Source organism: Nothoprocta perdicaria, unplaced genomic scaffold (genome assembly GCF_003342845.1).
Source record: "Nothoprocta perdicaria isolate Ctin4 unplaced genomic scaffold, notPer1 scaffold_210, whole genome shotgun sequence".
Classification (NCBI taxonomy): Eukaryota; Metazoa; Chordata; class Aves; order Tinamiformes; family Tinamidae; genus Nothoprocta; species Nothoprocta perdicaria.
In genome coordinates this window covers 489,798-513,243 of record NW_020455317.1, presented here as the reverse complement: position 1 = coordinate 513,243, position 23,446 = coordinate 489,798, and the positions used below count along the sequence as shown (strand labels likewise).

At 36.8% G+C, this 23,446-nt stretch overlaps 1 protein-coding gene across 1 annotated transcript in view; it reads left to right on the top strand.

Annotated features, from left to right (window-relative positions):
* Nucleotides 1-23,446, top strand: part of PARPBP (PARP1 binding protein) — a 36,442-nt gene that overhangs the window by 834 nt on the left and 12,162 nt on the right. Inside the window, exons 2-6 of the mRNA XM_026038511.1 lie at nucleotides 4,013-4,240; nucleotides 5,696-5,806; nucleotides 7,366-7,536; nucleotides 8,729-8,883; nucleotides 19,588-19,771. Of these exons, the coding sequence (XP_025894296.1) occupies nucleotides 4,013-4,240; nucleotides 5,696-5,806; nucleotides 7,366-7,536; nucleotides 8,729-8,883; nucleotides 19,588-19,771 (849 nt within the window). The remainder of the gene's footprint in view (nucleotides 1-4,012; nucleotides 4,241-5,695; nucleotides 5,807-7,365; nucleotides 7,537-8,728; nucleotides 8,884-19,587; nucleotides 19,772-23,446) is intronic.

Below are 23,446 nucleotides of genomic sequence, written 5' to 3'. Positions count from 1 at the left end.
TATGAACAATCAATATAAAACTGGCCAACCCCCTCACTCTGTTGTAAACACTAACTGCTACATAAACATTATAAGTCCAGGATTCTATGTTTGTGTTTCCCAGAATGTTTCAGCCAGGATCCCCATGCCCTTATAATATCAATGGTAGCTAAAACTAGAAAATGATTGTGTGTCAAACTGAACTCGCACAGAGAACTGATAAATTGGAATACACAATGACCTGCAGAGGTAATTGCTATATTTGATATCTTTGATTCTAAAGAGAAAACTACTAAACACTTTCAAAAGACTGTTCTGGTACATTAAAGTGTTATTCTGTTGCATGCCAAAAATAACAGATTTGATAAAAATGATCTCTTATGGTACATTATTATTTCTTTCCCTAGCAGACTATAAATTAACACTTTCCTTCCTCAGAGAGCTACCTTAAACCACTTTCCTCCTTTCTTTTCCAACCTCAGTAAGTATGTGAACTTGACTTCCTAGACTTTTTAAATGTTTTGTAATTCCTGTTTTCTGGGGTTAGGGCTATCAGATTGGAGAAAAGGAGTGTAGTGTTCTTATAAATATGTTCTCCATCTCTCTCCACTAGTGTATGTGTCTTACTGATTCTGTGTGAAATCAATTTTGGTGTGTGGGCCCTGTGATTCCATGAGTGCATTTGGTATATTGTCTGAAGAATAAGCAGTTTTGCTCAAAATCAGCTCTTTTTTTTTTTTTTTTTTTTTTTTTTTTTTTTTTTNCAAATGTTTTCCCAAGCCTTCTAGATTCTGTATGGCAAATAAATAACACAAAGTTGTTTTACAGCATTGGTCCTTTAAACTATGGTATGTCTGTGTTTTTGTAATATGAGAATGCTACCAACTGTTGATATTTTGCTTGCAACATCTTACAGTAATGCTTACGAGAGATGCYGTTTCAATGATTCAAAGACTGAAGCCATGAATATTTCTTGAAACTGTTTTGCTGTCTTTGCCRTATCATGTGAGACCAAATAATAAATAGTTGAGATAATGCTTCTTGTATTCCTGTGCTGTGGATATCACTGTCACTGCTGTCACTGCTTCCTCCACTTAAATCTTTAAGCACATGCCTGCCTGGCCTGTCAATAGAATTTCAACTCCCCAACCCCTCTGTTATATTTTAGATTTCCCTTTTGTGGGTTGGGACAGGAAACAAGATTTTTTTGATACTAAGGAGAGGATCCTAAAATTCCTATCTTATTTTTATTATCAGAAAAGTTGATAGTGTTGATTTCAACACAAACTAAGAACACTATTGGGAATAGTAGAGTTTATTGCTTAGCTGGGCAAATTTTTTACTTTCTAAATGTTTTGCAAGTATTTACTGTTTTACTGCTCCATACATAGTTTAGCTTCYAGTTCTCCTTGAACAGTACAGTGTTACTCCATCCCTCTCCTCTACTTGGCCTGGATGCTTTTTGCTTTTCCCACTTGCYCTCCCTCTGCCTAAAAAAGTTTTTTTAATGCGGAGTTCTTGGCCCAGAATTTCACTGGCTTTGGTTCTGGCAGATAACAATGTAACAAATGTTAGATGCCCTTGCATTTGTAAGCCAGCTTCTAAACCTTCCTGCAGTGCTATCAGCTCTCACTGGAATTGGAAACTTATTCCAAAATATGTTTTATCCTACTTTAGTGCTCTTAATATTCCACAGTTTGGGAACCCTCCTGTTACTCATCAGACAGCATATGCATGTAAGCAGSGCTCAGTAGGACTTGGTAAAGATTGCTGGACTGTAGAATCTCCCAAGTCAAGAACAGTGCCAAACATGAATACTGCAGTCTAGAACCATGCCTGAAAAAATAGAGCTAGAGGCAACTCCTGGATGCTGGTTAAACACTGAAGTCTTGAAAGTAATTAGTGACCTCCTATTTGCTAGGATAGGACATGGTACTCAAAAATACATAGGACTCTTTTGGAACAACTTTTTTAGCAAAGGGCAAGCTGCTTTGTAATAGAGTTAGCTCTAGAAAGTTGGCAGTACGTCCAAAATAAAAAGAATAGTCAAGGCTTTAAAATGCTTTGCTATCTCTATGCCTATGAAACTCAATCCTTCTGTTGTCTATCATGGAATAAAAGCATTGAACATTTGACTAATGCTTATTGCGAAACACTACGTCGTTTTCTCCTCTCCTTAAACCACAGACTCTTGACAATTGACTGTGTTAGTGGTAGAATACACTGTCACAGTGAGCACTTAGTCATCTGATCATGRAAGTTGATATCTAGAGTGCATTTTTATTTGGATTTAAAATATTTTTGCAGTAGTAATCAAAATGTTTCCTCATATGACCAAGGATCTACAGAGATTGTATTAAAATAGTATTTTAATTTGGTACTCCTGAAGGAATTTGTTTCAGAACAAAGTCAGAAAAACAGCTGCTTTTCCTGCCCCCTCCCCTTCTCCTCTCCTTCTCCCTTGCGGCCTACTGCTGTATATAGCTTAGAGAAATTGGGTTTCTGACTTCCTCAGTGTGACAGCCTTTTAATTTTGACATCACATCTATCTCTTCTACTGACAGCAACAAGGGACAGGTTCAGATGTATTTCAGTTTCTTGTGGACACTGCCTATCCCAGAACTGGAAAACTTAGTGTCTGATGTTCAGTGAGGTGATTTTTTTAATTTTTTCCACTTTCCTCTCTCCACTCTCAATTGTGAATCATTTGGTTAAAAAAAAAAAAAGAAGAAGAAAGGACAATTTAAGGAGCAAAATAGGGCTATACTTTCTTGAAGTATAACAATAAAGTTCTTTTCTTCTTGCACCTTGGTGAGGTAGCTGCTTGTACCTCACTTGCTTCCCACTTTTTTTAGTAACGCATTACTCAAGTTGTGGCCCAAATCACACGGCTCCCTTGCTTATTTTGCTTTAAACTTCTTTGAATCATACTCTGCTATGTGTTCCCGTCTGCTATAGTTGCTTCACCTTACTTTGCCATTCTGCCCTGAGATAATGCTTCTAGCCCCCTAGCCAATCCATTTCTAACAACTTCAGTTCTTTACATATTTCTGCTTCCTAAGGAAGAATACATACAGCATTATAGATTATGTTTAGTCATAATTGCATGACAAACTTTTACATGTTAAATAGCAGAGGCGTTTGTCAACTATTTTAAGATAAGCATTTTGAAAATGTATGATAAACTGATATGCAAATTCAGCATGATTTTTAGGTCTTCCTATTGATGCCTTTTTTTTTTTTTTCCCTCTCTCCTGCCTACCAAATATCAATAGAACTTTCCTCTCAAGGTTGTCAGATTTTTTTGTTCTTGTTGCTTTAAGATCCTTATTTACTACCAAGCAGTAATTCTTTTTCCTTTCTGAAGTGAGTGTGGTAGGAGTTATAAAGGAATATAATGCAATCATTTTGGCAGGGAAAATGGACCAGAAACTACATATTAAGTTTGCGGCATATGCTATATATGCGGCTATGGTACTGATAAGGTATATAATTAGATATATGTTGATAGAACTTTTCATTTTATTGGTCTACAGTATTTGTTGGATATATGCAATACTAATTACCTCATACTAAAATATAATTATATTCACGTAGGAAAAACTCTTTTTTGTAATGGAACATGTTTTCCCAGAAGTACTACTTGAAACAGGTTAATAGAGATATATTTGCTGTCTCTGGGTTACCAAATGCCATCCAAGCTGAAAAATATTTCTGCAAATACTTAACTTCAGGTATGCATTAGTCGTATTGAAGTCAATATGTATTTTCTCATGAGTAAAGTTCAATATATGAACCTGTTATTTAAAGATCAGTATCAAAGACTACACATTCCAAAAGACAATGGTAACGCCAAGACAGTAGAAAAGCTTCAGTTACATGCAAGATTACAAGTAAATTACACTAGATTACATATTTGGATTGTAGGATTCAAAATGTATTAAAAAAACTATAGGTATGCTTATTTCAAACTTACTTTTAAGCTATGCTGAATATAAAACAATGCCTCTACCTTTTTTTCCTGTTATATTAGCACCATGGAGATTTCACAGTATCACTTAGTGATGTACTGCAAACTTGGAAATACTTGTTATATGACAAATTGGGATTATCAGGTGACACAGAAGAACCTGAAAATTATGCTGACCAAAAGAAAGCCTATGATACCTTTTTAGCCAGCAGTAATATGTTAGATCTAATAGACATTTATCAGAAGTGTTATGAACTTGCGCTTGTGTCTGAAGAAGAAAGCATAACCCCTGTAAGTATTTTGTTTATTCTTCAACGTTATTTGATATATGTCTATATGAATTTATGATACTTTAAAAATGTGAATAAAAACACTGAATTATTCATATTTGTTTTCTGCAGAGAAATGAGTGGAAAAAGGGTTTAAATTATTAAATCTTTTAAAGGGTTTTTAAATTCATTTATTTTTTTTCCTCTTTATCTGGATGATGGATGAATCTCATAGCTTTCTTTAAAAATATCCCTGTATTTCAGGAACAGAATTGAAAAATGGACTGTAGAGATTTGATAAAAGTAGAACAACACTTAGTGATTAACATATGTGTTGTCGATTGGGTTAAATATTGATATTCAATCAAAATGTGTGTAATGCTTGTTACTTTAAAATTACCACACTCTTAAACAAAACTGCCCATGCTGCAGATAGTTCCATTTTAGATTTTTCCAGTCACCAAAAGAGATTGTTCTTCCACTCAGTCAACCATGTTCATAGTTAGTTTGTTACTTAAATATTCTGCTAGCACAGTATGCAAGGCCATTCTATAGGTTAGATAAATTGTAGTGTAATTTCCATCCTTAGGCTGTGGCAATATAATGAATTCTTTTAATCTGATCTATCAGATCAAAATGCAAGTATTAATTTAAGATATGTTTAAGAGAAGCATAAGTATATCACATTATTTGAACCTATGTTTTTAGAGTCTGCACTTTTTTCATTTGTGAACATAACTTAAGTACTATTCTTTCATCTTCCAAATTTGTATCATATTCAATTGAATGGTTGTTTTAATACGAAGTTATTAAAGTAATTGAACACTGAACATTAGTTGCACTAAAATATCAGTTACGAGTATACTATGAATTATTATTTACATTATGATTAAAACACGGAGTTTACCTTCCAACCCTAGTAAGAGTGAAAAACCTTTTCATTATTAAAGCAGTCAAATGTTGCAAGAGGCTGTCCAAGCAGCATGTATAATGTCTTCTCTAGAGTCTGAGTTGATGACCTGCAGAGGCTTTTATCAAGCTTGCCTACTTTAAAGCTTCCGTGACCCTATACTCAAACAATCTTATAATAATTAGACATAAAAGAGAGTACCAGAAGGACTGAAGTAGGAAAGCTGAATATTTTTTGCTATTGTTATATGGAAGATAGAGGACTTGAAGATTAATAAACTCATCCTAAACAGTGTGTCAGAGTGTTAAAACTCTGCCCAAAGATAAGCAGCTGCGTTTAGTGTAAAGTAAATGTCTTAAAAAGATTTTTTTTAATTAATTTCAATACTGTACATCATTGCTCTCCTAAAACAGTTCTACTTTCAAAGACGAAAAAAGTAGCTTGTAGAAGCTGTTCTAACTTCAAAGCAGTAGCAGACTGGAGGAAGTTGTAGTTTTGCTAGCTTTAAATACTACTTTTACTTTTCACTCATTTTCAGATTTAAGCTTATTCATTTTTTTATTAAAGGTTCAAATGTTGGAATTTATTTCTGGTGTAATGAATGTACCAGAAAATAATGATTCAGTTATCTCTCCTGCTTCTACACCAGTCAACAGACAGCACCAGGAAAATGTGAAGGTAAAAGCTGTTTCATTTTTTGTACTGTTCTGTATATACGCAAAAAGTAACACAAGTTGGAATATAACACGGTTTCTTTTTTCAGTTGTTCCTAGTCAAATTGCTGGATTAAAGTAGTGCATGTATATTTCAACTCTTGCTGCTTCTATGTATTGCAGGTGTGTGCACAAGGCTAAGAGCATGCACTTGCACTGTGGAAATTAGCCCTGCAATAGTAGCCCCTTAATGTAGACTAATCCATCTGGAAATACCAGGGGAAATAAAAAYAAATAAATAAATTTGCAAGTCTATTTGTCTTTAAAATGCTGCCTTCACTATGAGCCAAATGATTTGCTTAATGCTGCATACAGGTGATAAGCAAAGTAAATTTCTTGGGCTGGAACTTATAAGTTCATAGTCCATTAAATACAGAAGAAATCTTAACAGCAAGAGGGTTGGTAATTGTAGCAAAGCAAACAAGATCTCTCTGTCCCAGTAGAGGACTTTGTGGGAATACTGGATTCTCTTTTCTGACTTTCTCAGTACCCTAAAACAAGAATCTCAGGAAACTGTTTAACAAGTGCCTGAAATACTAGAATGTTTGTCATTTCCAGACTTGTGACCCTTATCTTCATGATAAGAGGCAGTTTCAGCAGAGTTCTTGCATACAGTTCAGAAAATAGGACTGAATAAGCAAGCAAACATCTTCCAGAGAGTCTCACACCAGGTTGCTCCAAAGCAAAAGTTTTTTTGGAGCTTATGTGTTTGTTACTATGGTTCTTCGGTAGATAATCCTACTACAACAACCATATGGTTTACTTAGTGATAAAACCTTGCCATGTGTAATAAAAATATTTCTTGCTCTCTTTTTCCTTCTTTTCTTTCTTTTTTTTTTGACTGCAGACTAACTTTTTTTTGACTGTCTACATTTTTTATTCTATATTTCCTTTTAAGTGAAACGTAGGTTTTTAGATTATCTTTCCTTTCATAAATAGTAATGTATATGTGACGAAATTGAAATTCTTACATTCTGGACTGTTTGTGGCAGTGTTCTGCATCCGATATAGCAAAAATAATTTTGATGTTAAGTTTTATGCAGTGGAGTTTTTATGATTAAATTCCTGTGATTTTTGAGGCTGAGGAGGGGTAAGAATGAAAGTGAAGAAATCTGAGGTGTGGCTGGAGGAGTGTCTAAAATCTTGTCCTAATTGAAGTTGGTGGCAAATCTTTATGTGATTTACTTTTGCTAATATTTTTGCCTTTGGATAGATGAGGACTATCTTTGAAGATAGTTTGAAGTAGAAAATTCAAAATACATATTTATGGCCAATTTTAATAGTTGGAGATCATACAAATATTTTGTGAATATTCAATATGGTATATGTAAATTTTAATGCACATTCATCATATTTGCTTCAATTAGTACTTCTAGAATGCTCATACTTAGAGGATTGCTTTGAAATTATGCAAGGTGAAATTCTTACTTTTCTGGAAGTCTTATTAGTGTGTATTAGCTTTTTAAAAAATAGAGCACAATTTAGCATTGTGATGACTAATTAGTGTGATGCTTTCTTATGCAGCTGGCACACTTGGCAAAGAAGTTTGTTTATTCGTATTTAAGCTTGTTGGTGAATTCTAAGCATGATCTGGCGTTGGCTCATGTTCTAAATGTTCCTGACAGAGGACTTGGTAGAGAAGCCTTTACTAACCTGAAGCACGTCTCCCAAGAGAGAAAAATGTCAATTTTTCTGGTATGTATCTGAAATGAAACTTGCTGGAAGAATCTGATTGGGGTTAGGGGCATTCGTATTCAGTTATAGTGAACATGATGCTATTTCAAAAAACATCTGAATTACATGAGTGATTTCTCAACCATTGTAGTCTCTGATATTCAAAAGAATCAGATTTTGCATGCACAGTGGGCTGTGTGTAACAGATGACAGCAATCCAACTGCATTCTCAGATTTGAATTCTCATTCTCATAAATATGTTCATATTTAGTCAATAATATCAATATATTATATATATGAATAAATGTGTGAAATCTCAATTCCGGGATTAATTATTTAAGTTCCAGTTGCTTTTGTTGTGTTTGTTTAAAAAAAGCAACCAAACAAATGAAAAAAAMACTTGTGTTTGGACTAAATTGCTTACCTCTTAGAGTTGCCAAAGGAGAAGCTTCTCTACTGTGTAAAGGAATCTTATTTTCTGGCATCCATGTCTTGGAGAGTCTTGCAAAGCCAAAATATTTTTCCATTGGGAAGGCAAGGTCCTATGAACCATACTTTATCCACAGGAAATCTTCAACACAAAGACAGGAATACGTGCAGGCTTACCTTCTTTGCTAGAGTAATCTCAGTTGTACTTTTTCCAGTCCTTAAGAGCTTTGTAATTTAACTGTATAGTCTGAAAGTAAAATTTATTTGTAGAATTGGCATTACAGTGTCTATGTCAATCATAATGGATTATTACTTTTGTTGTCATTTTTCTAGAGAAACTAAAAAAACTAGAAACTATTCTGACTGCCTTAAAATTTGAAATGTTTTGCTTTGTTCTGGGTTAGGGGAATCTCTTATTTTCAAGGTCATAATAATGTACGAAATATATGGAAACTTTCAGAATTGGTTGCCTATGGTGATAGGAGCCTTAACTGTCTTTTTGGATGATATATTGTTTTTACTTGCAACTCATCAAATTAGCTGGTTCATTTTCATTTGTTTTATGGATTTTGTATGCTGTACTCTAAGTATTAATCTTGCAAGTATTTATGGCAAGATGTAAAAATCTTATCATTAAGAGACATTCTGTTGGTTTCAGTTTACTTCTGCTGTCAGCTAGCTTGCATACTATGCTCATGGAGAGAGGATCACTTTTTCAAAATAAGAATGTCTTAGATAGGACTACTGTTTAATATTTCAAAACATTTTTTTTTTCTGTTGGTAGATGGCAACATCTTTTATCCGAACAGTAGAACTTGGAGGAAAAAGCTATGCAACTTCATTATTTGATCCTTTAAAAAGCCATGAAAAGGGGCTTAAAAATTTTATTRATTTTATTGACAAGTTGGAAGAAATTGTTGGTGAAGTCTTGGATCCAAGGTAATAGAATTTGTATGTCATGAGAGCTTTATTTAATTTTTTTCTTCCCAAGTGCATATGTCTGTGTAAAAGAGAATAAAATCTAAATATTTATTTACAGATTATTTCAGAGTAAATTTCTACATCTTAAATTTTCTATCAGAACATATAAATATTTGGAGGATCAATTAGGATAAACTTTTAAGATAACAAATAATGTAAAAAAGTTTAACAAATCAGTGCCTATATTTATTGCAATCCTTATTGTAAATGAACATCCAGAAAGTTTCCTGGTTAGATAAATACATGAACTGATGTGTTTGTTACTCATAATTGGCACCTTTTCGTAATCTTGCTGTACTTAGGCAAAGAAGTCTTCATTGTTGCACTTCTTTCTTTGATATTAAAACTGACAATTAGCAGGGTTATTTAACCTCATTAGGAATCTTCTTGGGAGGGCTGTTGTGAAGTTACGGGTTTTGAGTACTGAATATTTGACATATTTTTGAGTCCTGAGGTTATTTTTTAGGATGCCTTATAAATGTTACGTTAATTAGAGAGAAGCATGAGCACAATGTAGCAATTCCAAATGGTAAGTGCTGGCATTGGCTTTAGGACAGAAAGAAAGATGAACATTGCTTAAGCATTATAGAGAATTTCAGCAAATGAACTATAGCAGTCTTGTCCTCAATGTTAAAGAGGTTTTATTTTTAAAGCTTGAATTGAGTTTAATCCACATGGATCTCAAAACAAAATGTTATAAGCAAACCATAAGCACTAAGTAAATCATTGTTTAGATTACTTTTTTTTCCTTATGCTTCTTTTGTGCTTTCATTTGAATCTCCTGGATGCTAGAGATGTGCTCTCTATCTTTGTGATGAAACGAATTTTTGGCCCAACATCCTTTGATTTATACTTTTCCTTTKTTTAAAGTGCGTCTATAGCATACAGTTATAAAAAGAAGAAATGGAAAAATATCTATGTGCAGCAGTTTATCCTTTTTGTGGCAGAAATACTTCTTCCCTTCCCCATTTCTTAGGTTGCACATAAATGTTTAGTTGTAAGTAACTTTAGTTGAGTCCTTTTGTTTGTATCACCGACAGAGAAACCAGATGAACTTGTATTTTGTTTGTAGTATCTGTTGCTGGACACTACAGAGGTTTTGTAACCATGAGATGTAAAGTACTCTTATTATAGGTTTTGTTTGATATGTAGCAGCTCAGAGGGTAGGTTAAAGCAGCATTCAGTCGATTGTCTTTCTTCCATTAAGTTTTCACTAGTAGGCTGAAGTTTTTCAAAGACTGAAGGACTATGTTACAGCTTAGATGAACAAAATTGATGAACAACATTGTTGAACAAAAATAAACCATTATGTTTTTTCCCTCTGAAATGTTTAATAAGCGATGTGAGTGGGGACTGTCTGTATGTCTTGCCTTTGATTTGACAGTTATTATGAACTCCAGAAGAAGCAGTTTTACACAGGAAATCTCTTTAGCTACTGTAGTCTTAAGAAGTAGGAGGAAAGGAATAGTACAACAAAAGTTTTCAGTTACTTAGTTTTTAGAAGTCTACTCAGAAACTTAAAGCCAAACTGTGCAACCTATCTGTGTGGCATTGCTGTTTCTCTGAGGTTGAGGTTAGCCAAGGTACAAATCAGGTCTCAGTATTTCTTGTATTGCAAAAAAAAAAACAGTATTTTTGATTGTTTGCTTCCTTGATAATTGAAAGTCTCAGTTATTGATGTTCCAGGAACACATATTAAAAAGACTTTCCTTGATCTGCTTTCCTTCGTCTTTTGCTTTGAAAACTTAGAAATAAAATTCAGAATGTTGGACAATGACGGGGTATGTTTTAAGAACAGTTTGAACATAATAGATATAGTACAACCAAGTATGTTTTTATCTGTTTAGAATGAGAAGGCTTCTGTTGAGTTCCAGTAGCAAGCTGTAGTATAGAGAGGAAATTTAACAAAAATGAAAAATTGGCTCAAATGTGGCACAAAATGCACTTCTGCTTCAAAGCCAGTTTACTTACAGAGGTACAACAAACTTCAGTAGATTCAGGGAGTATTAAATATACTTGGAACTCTCTGGAATGTTGAATCATCTGAGGTCTGCCTCTCCTGCTCCTACAGATGTGTAAGCCTTGAAGAAGAAATAGGTGAAATTTCAAGAGTCAGTAGCATGAGTGTTCCTTGAAGTTTAAGGATAAGACTTCTTAAAATCTGTAAATAGCTTTAGGTTTACTAGACTTTCTTGGACAAGCTTTATGTAGTAAATGGGGAGCTAATTCTTGTGCCTGTTTCCTGACAAGAAACATACCAATATTACCCGGCCAAAGTGGGTGATGATTATACACCTTAGGATTTGAACACTTCCGATGGTATAAATGAAAAAGTGAAACGTCCATCCATCATTCTGGGTCCTTCTCTTTCAGAGCAAATATTAAGGCTTCTTGCATTCAGAAAGAACTTTTCTGTAATGGCATTTCTGCCAAGTTTGCAAAATCTATATATGATTTAAAACCAAGTAATGGAAAGTCATTTGTCCATTTGAAGGCTGCCCTTGTTAGTTCTGTGGTACTCCCCCCGGCCCGAATTGGTCTCTGACTTCGCTGTAAGCACTAACCACTAGGTGCCACTATTGCACAGCTGACACTAGTAGCAATCTAAGCATGAAGGAGCCAGTGGGACGCTTTGGAGTGGGTCTTCATGTCAGACCTATGAGCAATAGTTCATAGGGACTTTTAGGAGTTATATAGCTTGCCTCGAGTATTCATGTGGATTAATGCATTGAGCATTCACCGACAGGGGAAATGTCATTTCTCTTATGTTTTGCCTTTGTGAAGCTGTGATTACATATGAAGATATAGTACCGATGTGAAAGATAGAGACATGATGTGGTCTTGGGCTGGATGTTTGGGATTCATTCACACAGCCTTAGTCTTGCATACTGAAGTTTAACATGAGGTATGTGCATGTGCAAAGCAGCATATGTAGCACTCTGAATTTAGGATCATAGAATAGTTCAGGCTGGAAGGGATCTCAGGAAGTCTCAAGTCAAACATCCTGCTCAAAGCAATGTTAGTTACAAGGTCAGACTACATTACCGGAGGCCCAATCTCTGAGTCTTGAAAACCTCCAAGGATGGAGACTGCAGAGTCTCTTCTGAGCAACCTGTTCCACTGCTTTCATGTTCTCATAGTAACGTTTTCTTTGTATCCAATTGAGACCTCTCTTGTTCTCCCATCAAGCACCACTGCGAGGAGCCTGGCTCCATCTTCTGAATTTTCTCCTTGCAGGTGTTTACAGAATCACACAATAGCTGGGGTTGTAAGGGGCCTCTGTGTTGACTATTTACAATCTCCTTGTCCTCGTGCCTGGAAGCGAATCCCAGAATGAGTTATTCCATTACCTTTTGAGGGATCAGGATTTACCTCTATTTCCCCAGATCCTTTGTCTTGCCGTTCTGGAAAATAAAAGTGATTTTTGGCTTTCTCCCAGTCCCCTAGATCCTTTCAGGACCTTTCAAAGATGATCGGAAATGGCCTTGGGCTGACACCAGCCAGCTTCCTTAGGACTTATGAATGCATCCCATCAGGATGTACAAATCTTMTACAAATCATGGATTTCTGCATGTAAATTGTAGCCTAGCCTGATGTCCCTCAACAGAAGGCAAGTCTTCCTTGCTCCATGCTTTCCCTCTGTTCTCAGGGACCTGGGATTCCTGAAGGCTAGTCTTGCCAATAAAGGCTGAAATGAAGAAGGCACTGAGTATCTTGRCCGTTTTCATGTCCTTTATTACACAGTCCTAAGCCCCATTCAGTGGCAGGCCCATTAGTTTTGTTTTTGTTACTTGTGTGTTTATAGAAGCTCTTGTCCCTTGCTAGATTCAGCTCCAGAAAGCTTTGACTTTCCTAACCTGATACCTGTGCATTTGGACAGTATCTGTCTGTTTCTCCCAGGTCATCTCTTCCTGCTTTCATCTTTCATATGTTTGAGGTTGTTTGTAGCTTCCTTCACTCATACAGGCCTCCTGCTGCCTTTGCTTGATTTTTTTTTTTTTTTGATTGGGCTGGACAGTTCTTGAACTGAATGGAGGTGATATTTGAAATGTCAACCAGCTCTCCTGGAACCTCCGCCTGCACTGGTAGAATTTGTCTGTCTACCTCTACGTACCCTTTTCTCCAAGCTGAGCAAGCTGATTGCTCACAGAGTATATGTAGCAGTCCTCTGACCATTTTGATTGCCCTTCTTGATGTTCACTTGCTTCAGTTTATCAGTGTCTTTTCTGCTTTGTGAGGCTCCAAACTGGGTGCTGTATTCTAAAGTGTCTAAATTCTCTGACTAGAGAGAGATTATCACATTCTTCAAACTACGGACTGTGTTACTGTCAGTGCAGGCAAGAATACTGTTGGTTTTCTTTGCTGCCATTTCTGACTCACCAAGAGCCCAAGATCCTTTTCTACAGGGCTAGTCCACAGCCATTACCACTTAAAGATCCATTTCTGAGAGCAAGACTTTGCATGTTCTGTTGAATTTCATATAGTTCTTCTCAGTCCATTCCTCCAGTGTGTTTAAGTCCCAGTTCCACTGAATGGCAATCATCAAGCATATTAACTGTTCACCTAAGTTGGTGTCACATGCAAACTTGAGCATGCACTTGGTCACTGCTTCCAGGTCCCTAACAAAGCTGCTATGTAGGACAGGTCTCAGGATAGACCCCTATGGTACTCCATTTAACAGTYACCCATACATAAACATATTAGTCACTTAACATAACTGCTGCTCTCTGAATTTTTTAGATTTTACTCATTCAGTAAATGGACAGACCATAGGATCTGAACTTGGATGTGAGAATACTGTTTGACATGTTGAAAGCTTTTGAAAGTTTTGCTTGAACTTGTCATTGACAAGTTGACAACAAGTCATTGTCATCTGTACTCCTCCTTTTGTCCTCAGTTCCAGTCATTTTTTTATAGAAGGCAAACAGGCCATTTTGGCATATTTAATTTCAATAAATCCATGCTGTTACAAGTCACTATGTTCTTTACATGACCAGGAATATCTTCTAATGTGGCTTGCATGATTTTCCTAGGAACTAAAGTGAAGCTTGATAGACCTCTAGTTTCCCAGACTTCTTGTTTGTTTTGTTTTGGTACAACATTTTCTTTTTTCCAGTTATTAGTCACCTCTTCTAATCTGCGTGACCTTTCAAAGGTGCTAGAGTATGGCCTATCAGCCAGTTTTATTAATACTCTTGGATGCCGCCTGTCTAGTCCCACAGACTTGTATGAGTATTCTCAGTAATCCCTGACTTGGTTTTCATCCACTGCAGGTAGTTCTTCTCCTATGTGAAATTTTTGTTTAAGCAAAAAGGCCAGGAAGACCTTGCTGGAGAAGACTTGAGGCATCAAGTACCTCAGTTTTATCTGCCCACTGTCATTTAATCAGTTATGTCATTCAACAACAGTCACTCATTTACTTTCTTCAGCCATGTAATGCTTAAGCTCTTGTTGCCTTTTCCATTGCCTGTAAATCTCCACTCTACTTGGTGTTTGGAGCTTTTCTTCATTTGCTTGGGTGGTTGGAATGCAGCACTGTAACAGGAACGGAGTCTTGGTTCTAGCTCTCGTGCCGCAGATTCCCTGGTCAATCCTAGATGAGCTGCTACTGGCCTCTGTTGGACTTACAGAATCCCAGAATATTTAAGGTTGGAAGGGACCTCTAGAGATCATCTAGTCCAACCTTCCTGCTCAAGCAGGCACACCTACAGCATGTGGCACAGGGTGGCATCCAGGYGGGTTTTGAAGACCTCCAGAGTAGGAGACTCCACAACCTCCCTGGGCAGCCTGTTCCACTGCTCTGTCACCCTAACAGGAAAGAAGTTGCTCCTCACCTGGAGACGGAACTTCTTATGCTTCAGCTTGTGGCCATTACCCCTCGTCCTATCGCTGGCCACCAGTGAAAACAGTCTGTCCCCTTCCTCCCTGCATTCTCCCTTCCTGAGCTTATACATATTAATCATATCCYCTCTGAGCCGTCTCTTCTCCAGAGAAAACAGGCCCAGCTCACTCAGCCTCTCTTCGTACGACAGATGTTCCATTCCCTTAATCATCCTGGTTGCCCTTCTCTGGACCCTCTYSAGAAGCTCYACRTCCCTCYTATMCTGGGGTGCCCAGAACTGCACACAGTACTCCAGGTGCGGCCTCACCAGAGCTGAGTAGAGGGGCGGAATCACCTCCCTYGACCTGCTGGCAACACTCCTGCTGATGCAGGCCAGGATCCCATTGGCCTTCTTGGCCACGAGAGCACACTGCTGCCTCATGGTTAACTTAGTGTCAACCAGGACTCCCAGGTCCCTCTCCGTGGAGGTGCTCTCCAGCAGGTCCACCCCTAATCTGTCCTGATGCCTGGGGTTATTCCTCCCCAGGTGCAGGACCCTGCACTTGTCCTTATTGAACCTCATGAGGTTCCTCTCTGCCCAACTCTCCAGCCTGTCCGGGTCCCTCTGGATGGCAGCACAGCCCTCCGGAGTGTCGGCCACTCCACCCAGCTTGGTGTCATCTGCAAACTTGCTCGGGGTGCATTCCGTGCCCTCGTCCAGGTCATTGATAAACAAGTTGAACAGCACTGGGCCCAGCACTGACCCCTGGGGGACACCACTGGCCACAGGCCTCCAAGTGGACTCGGCCCCATTTATCACCACCCTCTGAGCTCTGCCATCCAGCCAGCCCTCGATCCACCGCACCGTGCACTCGTCAACTTACACAACTTACACACTTACAGAATCATAGAATCATTAAGATTGGAAGGGACCTTTAGAGATAATCTAGTTCAATCCGCCTGCACACGCACGGTCACCTAGAGCACATGGCACGGGGCTGCGTCCAGCAGGTTTTGAAGATCTCGAGAGAAGGAGACTCCACAACCTCTCTTGGCAGCTTGTCACAATGCTCCCTCACTGTTAAGAATTTTTTCCTTAAGTTCTTATGGGACTTTTGGTGCTTCAGTTTGTGGCCGTTTCCTCTAGTGGCCACCATTGAGAAGAGGCTGCCCCCTCCTCCTCACTGCCTCCCTTGAGGTATTTATAGACACTGATCAGGTCCCCCCTCAGCCTTCTCTTCTCCAGGCTGAACAGACCCAGCTCTCTCACCCTTTCCTCATAGGGCAGATGTTCCAGGCCCCTGATCATCCTTGTACCCCTGCGCTGGGCTCTCTCCAGCAGCTCCACATCCCTCTTGTACTGGGACACTGCTGCCTCATGGTCAACTTGTTGTCCACCATGACACCCAGGTCCTYCTCTGCAGGGCTGCTTTCCRGAAGGTCAGTACCAGCTTGTACTGGTGTCTGGGGTTATTCCTCCCCAGGTGCTGRACCCTGCACTTGCCCTTGTTGAACTTCATGAGGTTTCTCACTGCCCAGTTKTCTTGTCTGTTCAGGTCTCTCTGGATGGCAACGCAGCCCTCTGGGGTATCAGCTACTCCTCCCAGTTTCACATTATCAGCAAACTTGCTCAAAGGGCACTCTATCCTTTCATCCAGGTCATTGATAAATAAATGGAACAGGACTGGACCGAGGACTGACCCCTAGGGGACACCGCTAACTAAAGATCTGCAAACTATACTGTACGCCTCTGGTCCTCACTCACTGAGCTCTGCCATCCAGCCAGTTCTCAATCTACCTCACGGTCCACTCATCTAACCCACACTTCTGGAGCTTGTCCAAGAGGATGCTGTGAGGGACTTGGTTGGATGGGAGCAGTCCATGGAAGATAACTGCYTTGTTCTCAGATCTGGGCTTTGGCTCTGAACAGTCCTTGCCAATAGGTGGTGATGATAACTTTAAAGATGTGTGTCTGTGTGTGTGTTCTGTGGTTGTTTTTGTTAAGCTTTGTAATGATTCTAAAATAGTTTCTTCAGTCATTTCTGTCGTTTTCGTAGACAGGAATAGCTGTGGACATACTTATCACATAAACGCTTTTATTTGTCCTTAAATAAAAACAAAAGAGATCCCTCTTACTATCCTATAGTGTTTATTATTTTGGTAAGTGACAGATGCTGATGAGATTTAATAGGAGTCCTCTTTCAATAATGGGAAGTCCTTAAAAGGCTAAAGAAGTGAGAATGAATCATTTTCTTCTAGACTATTTTGTGCCAGCAKCCTCTTCTTCATTCTCTTAGAGAAATGTCACAGCTTCCATTAATGTACCTACTTGGTTCTCAAATTCAAGTAGACTTCTTGGTCCTTTTTGACAATTAGGAAAAAGTAAAATTCTTATTTTTTACATCAGCATGACTGATGAAAATAGATTAAGCTAAAGGCATTTCATCCATGTAATTCCATATTCAAAATAAATCTTTGCTGCTATCATACCTGCTAGGAATTGTGAGCTGGGTAAGTTTTTCACTTCCTTCAGTTTGTATGCAAAACTGCTATATCGCACTATGTCAAATATTTGCAGTTCAGTTAAATTCAACTGATTAGCTAATTGTCTTAGTAATGTGAACACAGAAAATCATTGTGTCAGAATAACCTGGCATGATGTTTGTTTTTATTAAACATAAATTGTACTTTTTAGTCTCATTTTCTTTATCTCCATAATTTTAGTTCATCTTCTTACATATCCTTCCTACTACATATCCTACAGYTATATCCTATAGTTTCTCAGGACACTTATTATTAAAATATATATATATATTTACTATTGGATTAATTTAATTCCTTCTTTAAGGTAGAAATATGTTTTTAGATGCAATGAATTGTCTTGTCAGGTGTTCCTCTACCATAGAAAGAATTAAATGAACTTGGACAGTGCCATAGCCTTCTCCTTGTGCCTTGTAGATGGCATGTATAATTGTTAGAAGAATACCATTCCTATTCAGACTGGATTGAGTGTATGCTTTTAAGCTGTAAGGCTTGATTGATTAGAATTTTCTATAGGAAACTTTGGAGTAATTACGAAATAACACAAATKAAGTGGATTCAACATTTTATATTTTCAAGACTAAACCCAAGCCTCACAACATAGCGTATTCAGTTATAACATATCCTGGTGTAAAATGGCACAGTGTTTCAGTCCTAATCCACACACACATTAGATCAGCAWTTTATGCCTTGGCCTGTTTATATGAATTCTAGCTGAAGTATGAATAAACTTTTCCTTTTCTTTGCTCCAGCTAGTACTGTGTATATCTGAATGGGGAACTGGAACCCTTTCCTGGAAAAGAAGAGGGAATATGGGAAGAAAGAGATTAAATGAACTTTACTTCTAATAGCACATATCCTTAGTTGGCATTGGGTAGTAGTGGCAAAAAAAATAATCATAGGGAATGTGTTATTATCAAGATTTTATCTTTGGTGAAAAGCTACAATGTAATCAAAAATTGTATTTGCTACATAGCGSTTAAGGACACAATTACATGAATCAACTAATGATCAGCACTGCATAGAATGATCTATGTTCTTCTAGGCTAGTATATAAAATGTGTCGAAATTATAGTTAYACATAAGCTCCAGATTTCTGTAGGCAGAAAGGACTGATGCAGAAATAGTTATCTTCGGTCAGTCTGTTCACCTACTCGTTTCTCTCACTGAATTCTAAGTTCAATGCAGTTTTTCTGGAGCAGATGCTGGTTTGTTAATACAATACTTCTCTTATTTGAGGGTATTATTTTGGAAAGTGTCAGTTAAGGGCAGAGGGAAATAAAGCAGTTTGGCAAGAAGTATCAGGAGGCTTGGCTACAGTTCCTATATGTATCTCTGAGACAAATTTCTTAAGAAATTTCTTCAGCAATGCTCTCTTCTTACCTCTTGACAGCTTGCACTGCTTATTTATTTTTCCCCTTCTTGAACTTTTCATTCTCTTGCGGTTAGGCTGAACTATGTTTTTTGGAGCAGTGGCACACCGGCATCTCTTTTCCTTTCTCTTTTTTATACTATCYTTTCTAAGATGAGATAGTTCTTGACCTGTGTGCAGAGAGACTTCACATAGCGACTCTTCTTCTGGCTTAGTGTTTACATCAGGCTTAAACTTTAGGAAAGCAAAATCTTTTAAAATCTTTTTTTTTTAAACTGATCCCACAAATCTAACATGAATTAGATTGTATTTTACTATTATTAATTGAATAATCTTTAAAAAATGAAACTGAGAATTGTGCGGCAATAGTTGGGTTTGAGTACCTGAAAGAAGTCAAAGAAGTTTTGAGTTAGCTTCAGGTTTTCTAATTTATTTACAATAGTTTTGTTCAACCAGGATAACCCAAAACAACAAGGTCTCGGGCCTCATTCTCTCCATGTAATTTAAAAGAAAACAGTATAATCAATCAAGTTCATTCATGTTCAGAGTTATGAACATTGCAGTAATATACAGGTTTTAAAAGCTTTTCTTTGAACTTTTATGGAAAAGTTGATTTTGTTTTGTATCTCTGAGTATTACTAAGTGCTGAATTCATTACCTTTTTTATAATCTTTATTTTTTTTAGTAAACTTGATTTTGTTTTGTATCTCTGAGTATTACTAAGTGCTGAATTCATTACCTTTTTTATAATCTTTATTTTTTTAGTAAACTATTATGTTGCACAATACTTCTACACTGCTGTTTACAAGATCAAAGCTATTCTCTGAAGAGCTTTGATTAACTATGAATACTGCCTATGTTCAATGCTAATAGGTATATTAAAGTAGTGCCAAGATTAATGTGGAGATGACCCCATGCCTTTTCTCAGAATTGCAGGGGGGCAAATTCTGTCAACAGTGAAGATGCATTTGATAAAAGGCCGAAGCAATGGGGATCCTTTCTGTCGAGCGGTAGAGGAAGTTGTAGAAAACTGGGATTTGAAGATTAAAAATATTATCGAATCACAACATGATGTCTTGACTGCCAGCACCGCTGGAGTTAGTCCAGCACGGGTAATGGGGATTTCTTTTGTTCTTTTTACTGCTTAGCTTTACACAAAGCAAATGTCTTTCTTTTGTATTGTTGCTTTATTTTCCTTTTCTTAAAGGACTTTAAATGGAGTATGGTATTTTCCTAATAATTCAGAGCAATGTTATTTCCTCTACACTGTGGTTTTTAACTTGTTGAAAGTCTTGGATAGTTGAGGATTATATTGTGGATTTCAAAAAGATGATATTATTTAAACTAATTACATCAAAATTGTAAATAATAGACTCTTCAGAATGTAATTTGTTCTTGGAGCTGTTCTAGATGTAAATACTTGTATAGCTGTCTGATTTGTAACTGCTTTAAAGACAGTAATATTGTAACAAATTTCTGAACAAAAAAAAATCCTGTGAAAGTGGAATTAGGATTTAAGAATGGGTACTGGCAATTTAGATAGGATTTAATTCAGAATCAGAATCCAAAAGTAAGAAATTCAAAATAAAGTTAAATGTGGAAAAAGTCCAGTGCACAGTAAAATGGGGATATGATGATAACATAATTAAAAAAAATTAAATTTAGTTTTCTCTTTAGTATTTCAAGATAGCAAAGAAGCAATGAAACTATTTTAATTAATGGTTTTACCAGCAGGGAAAGAATCCAAGTTTTAAATTCTTTAAAAGCCAGGTGTGGAAAGCAGGATGCATGCTTTTTACTTCTGGTTTGCATACTTTCAATGTAGTCAGATTTATATGGTGTCATTTTTATGATAAAACACTAATGAGTATTCTTACATTTTTACGTTATAAAAATCATATTTGTATATCTTTTGTCTAAGAAACTCTTAAAAACTTGTCACTACTTTAAATGTATTTACAAATTCAGAATGCTTTGTGTTACCAAATCACTTGAAGTGCTTCATGGTAAAATAAGATCTGAATAAGATTGCTGTACTGATCTTCCAAAATGCTTTTGCTTTTCTGCAGGAGCTAAAACTGGCCAGACTCTAGTGACTAGTACAACTGTTTTAAAGGCWTTTCCACTGAACGGGTTTGAACAGACAGAGTATATATTTCACCCATATTTTCCTGTTCTACCTGAATATTCTACCACATATATTTCCCTACTTCCCTTCCACACCTTCCTTCCATGTTCCTTTCACACATTTGTCAGTTTCCTTTGTCTACCTCTCGCTGAAAGCGTGATCACCATATCAGTTACTTTTGTTTCTCAATTTTTACACCTGCTTGTATACCTATAAAATTTTAAAATAAAGAATTAGTTCACTATCAGTCAGGTAAAATTGACCAAAAATTGCCCTTCCACAATGGTTGTTCTTCACTGGTAAAATTCATAGTCTAACTAATAGCAGAAATATTTACCAGTTTTCTTGTTGAGATAAAACTTAGCACAAATGGTTCTATCYTGATGTAGTTAGAATAAATGTGGATAAACACCTGTTCTCACTTAGAACAGAGGGAAGGTGATATATTTCTTAAGATATGCGTGAAGACAGTCTATGTTTTAGTCATATGAATCTGTAGTTCCATAATGAATTTAATTCTTGAGTCCAAGYGCATTCATTGCAAGACCATCCCATCTGCTGGTGTATGAGTGGATTCCACTGTAGCTCTTCATTATGAGTGGTGTGCTAATGGGCTTGAGATGGCTAATGTTCCCTCAAAGGCAGAAGACGGATAAGTGTTAGACATCGACTTTYAGATTTTGGTAAAGCTGTAGAGGAAGACTGTACTAATCATATAGAGAGATAGGTTGTTGTTAATGATTTTCAAAATATTTTTTCATTATTTTTAAGAATGAAGTTCAGTTATGTAGGAAATTTGGAGCATCTGTATCATTCTGTTAAGATTCCATGGGACAGCGAAAACTCATCCTCATGTTAACCCATTCTGTATTCAACATCCCATGAAAAATAAAATTTACTTTATATTTATCTCTCACATTCTTATAATTTTTATAATTCATTTTTTCATAGGTAATAGATTGAATAACTTCTTTAAATGCAAATTTTAGATTTGATCTTAGTTATAAAGCTGAAAAGGATGCCCTCACTAGCTCCTGAGAAGCCTGCTTCCTCATAAATTGTACCTGAAAACATTTTCTTTATTGGAAAATATTTTTGCAGCACATTTCTTTCACCATTGCTCAGATTCGATGGAAGTATTTATCTCATCCAGAGCTCTAGAAAAAAATAATTATATCATGCAGGAGGAGGGACTATGTTTTCATGAAACCTGTGTGAATGACTAAAAGGAATTGTGATTAATTTCTTCCTGAAATCCTTATTATTGTAAATGTTTACATTTTTATAGAATTGTCKAGCATGATCTGAGGCAGCTAATGGGCGATACCCTTGAAAAGACTAATCAACTCTTTTCCTGAAAATATGTATTGAACCGTGAAGTTAAGTCTAAGCTGCAGGCTTTTTGTGGCAGATGTTGTGGTTTTTTGTGGTGCCCTGGACAGCAGGGTTTTTTTCTTCACGATCATCATACTCAGCTGCTGTTGTGAGGTTCCTTGTCATCTTTTGACTGTTGAGAGTGTATGTTTTATTCTAGAGTTTTGGGGGGTTGTGATATTTTTTTTCCTTATTTTTCTTTTCTTTTTTTTCCTCCTTTTTAAGTAATCAGTGAAGATAATGCTATGTTTCTTTTTTCTTTTTATTTTTCATTAAGATTAAATTTATCATGACACACATGACATTTTCTAAAAGTCTATAATGTGGTGATGCTATGACTGTAACGGTTCAGAATAAATGTTGAGGAAATTAAATGGTACTGAAATAGGCCAATTCTGTAAAACTATGTAACAACCATTTCTGTAATTGCTATTTCTAGCTATTGATTATAACTTATAGTATCTGACTAACATGTTGCTATGGTTTCTTGAAAGCTACATACACTAATTGATGTAATCAAATAGAGAGAAAAATAGAATTTGATCTTTTCAAGACTATGTTTAAAAGCAGTTAACTGATTAGATAAATGCAGTTTGTTGCTTGTCTTGTCCTTCTGAACAAATATAGGCTATTGAATGTTTTTCTGTGTGAGTAAATAAGAGGGGCCTGTAGTTTTTAAAATCTACTACTGTATGCTAAGCACTAAATTCCTCTGCGGAACTCCTAGTACTTTTAAAGAAAAATGTAGCAAACTTTTGCAATTCTTGCAGTCCCATAGTGGCTATGAAGTTCTACATCTGTATTGCTCACTGTAGCATTGAGCATTTCCAGATGTGGATTATTATTTTCTTTAAGGACTTCTTTATTCTTGTGGAAAATCGTGAGGAATTCATTCTGTTCCAACCACGAGATTGTTGTGCCAAGTACCTCTCTTGTCAAATCTTGGTGGAAGTCTCACTTTTAACCAGTTCTTTTTGGAGATCCATTTAGTCAGAGGAGTTGGGCTTCACTGTAATGTGCTTGTGTGCCCCATAGCATTAAGATTTGTTGTGAGGAAATAATGCATTAATTTTTGCAGCATGATCTTGTCACAGATTTGAATATTTATCTATGTGATTTGCTCGTCAGTGTATGCCTCCAGCTGGCAATCATCCAAGCTCCCAGTTTCTTGGGATGAGCAAGAAACTTCCCTATGAGCAAATTATTCTGTAAATGTTTATTGGGAAAAGGGAGGAGGGGATTCTTGCACCTTCTCTTGGCATGGCTTGCTTCTGGAGGTGAGCTG